Source organism: Bombus vosnesenskii, unplaced genomic scaffold (genome assembly GCF_011952255.1).
Source record: "Bombus vosnesenskii isolate JDL3184/JDL3185 unplaced genomic scaffold, Bvos_JDL3184-5_v1.1 scf7180000015610, whole genome shotgun sequence".
NCBI lineage: Eukaryota > Metazoa > Arthropoda > Insecta > Hymenoptera > Apidae > Bombus > Bombus vosnesenskii.
The window spans coordinates 1-8,413 of NW_022884074.1; the positions used below are offsets into that span (position 1 = coordinate 1).

The 8,413-nt window shown below is 43.7% G+C and overlaps 1 protein-coding gene across 1 annotated transcript; it reads right to left on the reverse strand.

Moving 5' to 3' along the window:
• Positions 1 to 1,677: 1,677 nt before the first annotated feature.
• LOC117241293 lies at positions 1,678 to 2,484 on the reverse strand. Its single transcript, XM_033507249.1, has 2 exons — positions 2,103 to 2,484; positions 1,678 to 2,012 (listed from the first exon to the last, which is right to left on the reverse strand). Exons 1-2 carry the CDS (start codon positions 2,386 to 2,388, stop codon positions 1,858 to 1,860), a joined length of 441 nt encoding a protein of 146 aa, XP_033363140.1. The 5' UTR covers positions 2,389 to 2,484; the 3' UTR covers positions 1,678 to 1,857.
• Between the last annotated feature and the right edge of the window lie 5,929 nt (positions 2,485 to 8,413).

The window sequence follows — 8,413 nt, forward strand, 5'->3', positions numbered from 1 at the left end:
ACTTTTCTACAATATTGTTTTTCCTTTCTTCAGGAGAAGAATGCGAGAACGAGTGTACTCAATGTGGTATGAGCGTTTGCTGAAGTAACTAGTTTTGTTAATCGATATTACTGTACTAAAAATATCTAAAACCTATAAATGGTATATAATGGTTAAATATGTATTGAGGATGATCTCAGACACTTACATTTGAACCAATTTGGCTTTTCTGTTTAAATCAAATCGGGCAACCGTACATCTGGATCAGCTTTATTAGAAGTTTGCAGCAGAATATTTTTACCTTATTATTTAGTTGTTTGCAGTAGATTCGTGTGTTTGTTCGATTTGAAATCCGAATGTATATCTAAATAGCAAACGACTTTTTTGTGAGGGATGGATATGTTGCTATTGTATCGTAGATATCGTGTAGGCGGAATTGCTTTTTGCATCTGATATTTTGGAAATGTACGGCCCGAACAGAATTGTTTTGAATTCGCTTATATTAATTTGTGTTTTGCAAATTATTTTTATTACGTGGTGTGGAAGCTCTCTTTTTCGAGCTTAAGGAAAGAAATCCAGCCAGAATGTGTTGAATGCCCTCTCTAAATCTATGAACACCGCCTCGACGCAATCACTCTCGTCTCTTGCCCAAGAGATATATGATGAATTTTGTAATTGCATGTATCGTTGAATGTTTAAATTTGAAGCCAAATTGGGTGCCCGGAATTAGGTTATTTTCTATGTATATAGTGTTATTTATCATAGATTCGGATACTTTATAAATGTTGAGTAAGAGTCTAATTCATCGGTATAGCTGACAGAATCACTGTTGCTTTTCCTTCTTTTTTTTAATGCTACTGCCTTTCTTGTTTTCCAGAATGGAGAAATAGTTGACATTTAAGCAATTGTTAAATATTATGCTGCAGGAGTAGATGTGTGAAAGGTGCGTAAATATAGTAGGTAGGTTCTTTTAAATCAATGTTACCAAATTCGATAATTTTTTTTTAGTGTTCATTTTTGAAGGTTAGATCTAACTTATTTTAATTTGTGGAAATGTCAGATAGAATTAAATCTGGATTGTCAACTTAGTATGCGTTGCGTCAGTTTGTTCGTTGTTTGTGCGATTATGCTGGTTACTTGATATATTCTTATATGGCTATTTTGTGTGTGGACTGTTTCAATGCGTGCTCTTAGTATAGACGATTAGTTTATGACTTCCCAAATTAGCCATTTTAGGCCCTTTATTTGGAGATACTCAAGGTTTCGTCTATGTAACGCGGAGCGTGCCCATGCGGCCCAGCAGTCACGTACCCCCAAGTAGACTCTGACCGTTTTTCCCATTCGGTATATGCCGAATATTTCAGTTGGAATTCAGTCGTCTTTGCCAATATCCTAAGCTTTCTCCTTATACTTTATAACCATCCAGACAATAAATGTTATTTCTCTATGTTAGTATGTTTAGTATCTCATGGTTTTCGATAATGATTATCTTATTATCTTCGTCGAATTGTGTGACGGTACATGTCGGCTTTCATGAGTTCCTATTTGTCCGTTCTGGTTGTGTCAGAGTATATCACTTATGTTGTGGTTTTTTGGGCGGAAGACGCAGTTAATCGATGGTGAAAGTTCTTTGGGTTTTTATTTGGATATGTTTTCCATTCTACATTTCCAGTAGTTTCTTATGAATTTGTGGAAAGCTTTTCTAATTTCGTATTCACTCTCGTTGTTCCTCTGTTATTCTGCTCTTCTTTTTCTTTTCCAGCAACGCTAGTAATTTTTCACCGTTGCGTTTGATCTTTTATTTTAATGTACTAATTCTTTGTAGGATGATTGGTTCCCCGTGTTACTATCCTTTTTCTTGTTTTTATCTTTTGTGCTTTAGATGATTTCTATAGACATGATTTCTATAGGTAATCCGGGTACGGAATTCGATCTTTTCATGTTTTCGCTTGGTTTCAATAGTACTTTTATGCACTGTACTAGTTCCACTTCGTTTAATTCTTCTGTTATCCGTTTATTCATTGGTGTTAATTCTATGTGAAAAAACATTTGCGTAATAAAAACTAGGACTTTGTTTGAATATAACAGAATTTTTCTGTCAAAATCCAGGAAAAGATACTTACTTTTGCTACGTTTATGACTCCTTTCATATGCTTGCACGGTGTGGTATTTTTCGAAGCAATTGCGTGTATGCAGGGCCGGTTTAACCAAACGAGTGGCATAATAGTACATCGATTCTCTTCTTCTACCTTTGATTTTCCGATTACAACATACCACACGATCTTTACTTCCTTCTGTGTCATCTCGCCGAATGACATGTAAAAGGCCGTTTAGTCTTTCTGCTGTTCCAGAAGTTGATGAAGTATTCTTGAAGACGGCGTCACGAAAATGCCCAATTAATTGACCCATCAAGCGACGTACGAATTGCAAATGCGTTATTTTGTTTTTATTCTTTTTCTTCTGGTTTGCGTTGTATAATAAGTAAGAATTTATTGTTGATATTTCCAATCCGCAAAAAAGTAATTTTCGCCTCCATTTTTGGGACTTTCGTATAAAACGGTATGTAGCTGTTTACTGGTCTGCTTTACACCGCCCATATATTCGTGGCGGCACTCGACGACGGAACTCTTGTCGATGGCTTCGCGATACAAAGCGCCATATCATGAAAGCGTAAGGCCGACATGCTTCCTACATCCTTCCGTCGAATATTTGGAAGAAGACATACGTGGCAACGGTCGCGAACGCCTAACGAACGCGTGCGTAGTGCGGATATCGAGGGGCAAGAAAAGAAATAGTCGTTCGTATTCGAGTTCCTTTCCCGACGTTCCGCGCAGCGAAATTGAAAGGGACGATCTGAAAAAAGCAGAGTAAACTGGAGTAGTTTTGACCTGTATACCAGGTTCAAAAGGTAATTTAAACGTTTCGGTATAGTTACATGTTTAATTAAGGAACGGTTAACCGGAAAGTCTTTGTAATTGAAAAGCATTGAATTCCGAGTAAAGTTGGCGAGCAGATTTCAGTTCGTTGAAGGGTCTTAAACGAGGTCGAAAATTCCACCAACGACTATCTTGGAACACGCGATGAAAAGGATCCGTGGAGTAATGATTTTCCACAAACTTTATTCGGCGTGTCCCTCGTACACGATGACGTAAAGCGACCAACCATCGTGATTAACTCAAATACGGCGCAAGAAGGGAAAGAAAAAGAAAAGTATCGTGGAGAACCATCGTAACCGTCGTAAATCGTTGGCAGTTGTCGCCTGTCGATGGTACGTTGATCGGGTCGGTTGTACGCGGAAGCTCTTTATGGACGGACTCGAAAAAACTTTCACATCCGGCGATCGCTAAGCAATTTAAGTTTAGAGGAAAATCCATTTCTCTGGCGAAGAAAAGAGTGCGAGCTAGCGGCGCGTGGAAAATATTAACTGATTTATATCCCGGGATTTAATAACCTGGCGACGTTGGGCCGGAGTAGAGAGGCTCTCAATTACAGTCGGGACAGCGTCGTTAATACAAAAGGAGGCTCTTACGGTCTATAGATGGCGGGCCTTATCGTTGGCTCTCTGCCACCAGCAGGTTTCAGCGACGCTGCCTCGATATATCGATACAACCCCCCATTGGGTGAAACGACAGCGGGCTGGCTGCTGTTTTTTCGCTACGGTCGGACCCGCGCTCCCTGTCGCGAAATGCTTTTGCGTCACGATGGTTTCGCGTCGGTTGTTTGCGCGCTGTTTCGTTACATTCCTGTGACTATAACGCTTGGTTACGAGTCGAAAAACGTTTCGTTTCCCGCTGATCTTTGCACGAGTAGGCATTTTTCTATTTTTCGACAGCGAATATTTTTTAGAAGTTTCTATACGCGAACATTCGTTGATTTATGCAACGTCGTATACGTATTGTCGTTGCTTGTACGCTGGTTTGCTGAACAGCGCGACGTTTTTTCCATCGCGGGAATCGCACATACGCGTAAAGCGAAGGCCACCTTGGTATTAGGTATTCTCTTTGAGAAACGTGCAAGCAGAATAGGAGAAAAACGGCAGGAGACGCGTTGCAAGGCGCGCGTTGATATACTTGTACGTATAGCCAGAAGCGGAAGGAGTTTTCGCGGAGACTCGAGTTTCCAAGACTGACCGGGGCACTCGTCGCGTCTATTTCGCAGGATCGTTTTATTTTAGAAAAACCGGTCTCGCCGTTCTCTCCAGTCAGCGCCCGTAACTTTTCGCAAACTCTGTTGCCAAATTCCTGGCGAAGAGATGGAAACACGGGCGGCTGGATAGCGCGGTCCACGGGGAAAATTTTGTAAGAAAGAACCTTTTTAACAGGAGTCGGCCAGATTTCTTCCGCGCACCGATTCTGCGTCGCCAGTGCGAATTTCCGCGAAATTTTTCACGCGTGTGTATAAAAGGACGACCCTGGATGAAACCGGGCCGCGTATTTCGCGTAACGTTATTTGCTCGCCGTAGGGTACTTGCAAACAAACGCGTATTTGCCCGTTCATTACATTCGTTTGGCAACAACGTTGCCGTTGCCGTTCTTCCCCCCCACCCCTCATCAGCGCATGGTTTTTCACGTCTTTATCACTGGCGATTTATGTTCCGCGTTGATTAATTTTTCAGCAGAAATTCAGCGACCGATCCGAGGCAGGCCGCTCGAATATTCGCTGGTTTAGCTCGGGCGAACGCCGAAGATTCGTTTCTGCCGAGCTGCAACGGCAAACAGGTCGTTAAGCCTTTAAGTCCAGGCCTCGAGTGTACAGAGCAAACTCACGGCTGTTCGCTCGCCGCGCGTTCCAATGGCAACGACGATCGGCAACGCAGCGATTAGGCATCGCGACAACGCGCGCCGAAACTTGGATCGGCCAGACCAACCACTGCGAAAGAAATTCTCTTTCCGTAGGATTCTCGAGAGGGGTCGGATTTCGATCGCAATCGCTATCCCAAATTGCGCGTCACTGGTTTACAAACGGTTCGAACGTAACAGCAGCTAGCTGTAAAATCGACGACTTGAAATCCGCTGGGGCGTCGAGGGGCATGCCTCGACGTCCCCAAAGGCTAATTAGTTTATTTCCGCACGACGGTGGGGCGATGCCCCGGTTAGCGAACCTCCCTTTCCGAATCGTTGATCAGTGTACGTAATATTATACGACGGGTTATTTACCGAGGTTACGACGCTCGCTCGATCGCAGTAGCTTCGGCGCACGCGAGCATCGCGACGCTCGCGGCTCGGCGCTCGGGGCTCGCGGCTCGGGGCTCGGGGCTCGGGGCTCGGGGCTCGGGGCTCGGGGCTCGGGGCTCGGGGCTCGGGGCTCGGGGCTCGGGGCTCGTGGCTCGCGTGCCGCTCAAATTAATCAACAGTCAACCTTTTGATCTTTCTTCTCGCGTCCCGATGCATTCACCGATATTAAAATCGGAAAATTTCCATTTCCATCCGCTTTCCGCGGCTCCACCAACTGTATTAATGTCTCGTGTTACAAACCGTACGTCCGATTTGTTCTACCATCGAATCCCTCTTTCATCTATCTCTTCGAATTCGACGCTGAATTTGTATTTTCATGCGGATTACGCGGTCCAGTGAAATTTGGTCGTTCCGGTTTTTACTTATTAATTGGAATTTAAGAATTTCAAAGTTATCGTAGACATCTAGAGACGGGTTGTTCGGAGGTCACAAAGTTTTCAAAGAGATCGAAATTCGGCCAATCTATCTGCTCGGGTTAGGTCGTTTGAATTAAAAAAATAATCTGCACGTTCGATTTCCATATAAATGAAATTTTTCGAATGCGATTCGCAGCGCGAAATTCGAGCAGCGGCTATTCGATACGATAATTGCACGATATAGAAGGGGTTTGTAACGCGCGCAATGCTTGCGTAGAATCTCGACGATAGGTACGCGGTATTTGTCGACTAGCTATAAATATCGAACAGCTCGACTGGCTGCGCGAAGTAGCGAGTTTCCACGCACGAGCAATATCGTTTACAATATATTTCAACTAACGGCAAACAGCGGTAATTGTACGCCAGCGTTTTGCCACAGCGATCGTGCGATAGCCAGTGGTACGTACGGCTCGTTCGTATTCACATTCGTGAAACTTAAATTCGGATCGCGCGAATGGCGAATCGAAACAGATCGAATGCGAGACTTCGGGGGAAAACGATCGATCGGAGGGTATTCTGACTAATTCTCAGACTAATTCTCCGACTGATTCTCGAACGATGCCGCTCGAACGTGGACGAACCGTGTTAATGGACGATCTAATTTGCAGTTATCTGTTAATCGGTTTAAAACGCTCTATATTTAACCGGGCATTCTATTATACTTGGCTGTTTCATTCGCTACTTTTTCATTTCATCTCGGCTCAGCCGGCACATCGTCGTTCCATCAGTCGCGTCGATCGAGCGAGCGGAATTTAAATTACCCGTATAATCCTCGAGCGGTATCGCGGCTCGTTAAAATTACACCGACAGATTTAGTTGCCGCGCGTTTGACAGATGGCATGCCGATCGACCCAGCGCGCTCGCATGATTCCAAATTCGAACATCTTGTCGCGTTTTCCACGTTACGTTGAGTCGTCGAGTACGTTACGTCGTGAAATTTGAAATGCGTGGAACGCGCGTAACGCGCGTAACGCGCGTCCACGTAAGATTTGCGTTTGCCAATCGTAGCCGAACTCGACAGCAAACGCGGCGCTTCGGAGTGGATCTCGGTGCGGGGCGGCGCAGCTAAGCGTTCGGGTCTGAAAGCACGTTCCAGCCTTTTGATCGCCAGGCTATTTTCTTCCGTGCGGTCACTTTCATCGTTCCACGCTACGGATTTTCAGCTGAATTTACGCCTGAAATCAGCGGTTTGCTCGTTGGTTACTAGTTGGAGGCGTCTGATAGACGAGTAGGTGCGAGGGAGCGACCGGCAATTAACGTAGCAGTCGATTCTAGCCAGTTTCGAAGTTTCGTATCCCGGCACGTTGGATCCGGTAAATCTGTTAGATCCGTGGCAGCCGAGCCGTGGGACAGGCAGGAACGAAAGGCACGTCGACGGGGCTCTCCAGTAATTTCACCGATACGTTCGTCCGTCGTGCGATTAAAATCCTCTCGGAGCCCGCCATACAGTTTCTGCTAGTGGCACGAGTGGCCAACTTTACGAGGGGATAACGCTACGTGATACGAAATCGCACGGCCGAAGCTTGCCGTATCCATTCCTTTTCTATTCCGCCCGTTCTGCCTTCTACTCCCGATCTCCCGTAATTCGCCTTGTTTCATCGGCCGTCTCCAGCGTGGATCGAGGGACATCGGTCCTTAAACCTTTCCCCACGCTGGACAAAGTTTTCTCCTTGATAAGTACCGATTCGTTTCTACTTTGTTCCGATGTTAGCGAAACGGCTCGTTCGTTCCAATAGCAATATTATTGACCCGTAAAATTCTTCTGCGTGTAAAAGCGGATAAAACAATTTCCCCTAGTATTTGTTTGCAACTAACAATTTTTAGCATTTCGTTAATAAGTACTTCTTGGCAACAGCATCGTATGAAATATATTAGGTTGTCCGAAAAATGTCTTTTTTCGCAAACGTGGTTTTTACAATAAAACACCTCCGTACAAACGTGAAACCAAGTCTGTGAAATGTCTCGGTGTTTATCTCAATAGAACAAAATGGATCGTACGTAATGCGACAAGACGATATAAAGCAAATAACATTGTGCGTCTATTATTTCCTCATAAACAGAAAGAAACTTTTCGGATATCAATCAAAGAACTCGTATAGCGTATCTCTGTGAAGAAAACTTGCAAAGGATCGGTTTAACGTCTTAGGTACGATTGAATTTTGTGCGGGGACGTTCCTTCGTAGGGCAGGACGCGAACTACGCGTAAACGATACTGCACCGCAATATGTGGCGGATAATGCTGTTCTCTACGCAAGCACATTGGATAATTAAATGTTAACTTTTCTTAAAGGTACGATACATATACGTGAACTTTAATAATTTACTTTAATAATTAATAATACAATTGAGTGTGATATATTTTAAAGCAGGGCAAAGCGCATACTCCCACGACACAATTTTCACATTCAAGGGAGCTAGTGCTTTTCAAATTGTTTTTCGTTTTCTATTTTCTAGCGACATTTTTAGGTTAAAAATTGTAAAATATTGCAAGGATGTGGATCGGAATGTTAAAAAGAGCATCTAATAATGATATATTTATTTTAACGGAAAGCAATAATTGATATCTGACACTTGTGTATCAAAAATAGACTATATATTTTGCCTGTATATATTGTTAACACTATTATAAAATATTGCGTGGACAAGAAAAGTGTGAAACAAGACAAACGAAAACGTGCGTTTAGCTTAAACGGTGACCGAGTACCTCTCCAAGGTCGGTGCTGCTGATATTTAAAGGGGTCCTCTCGAAGGTCGGTGCAGCTGATATATAAAGGGGGTCCTCTC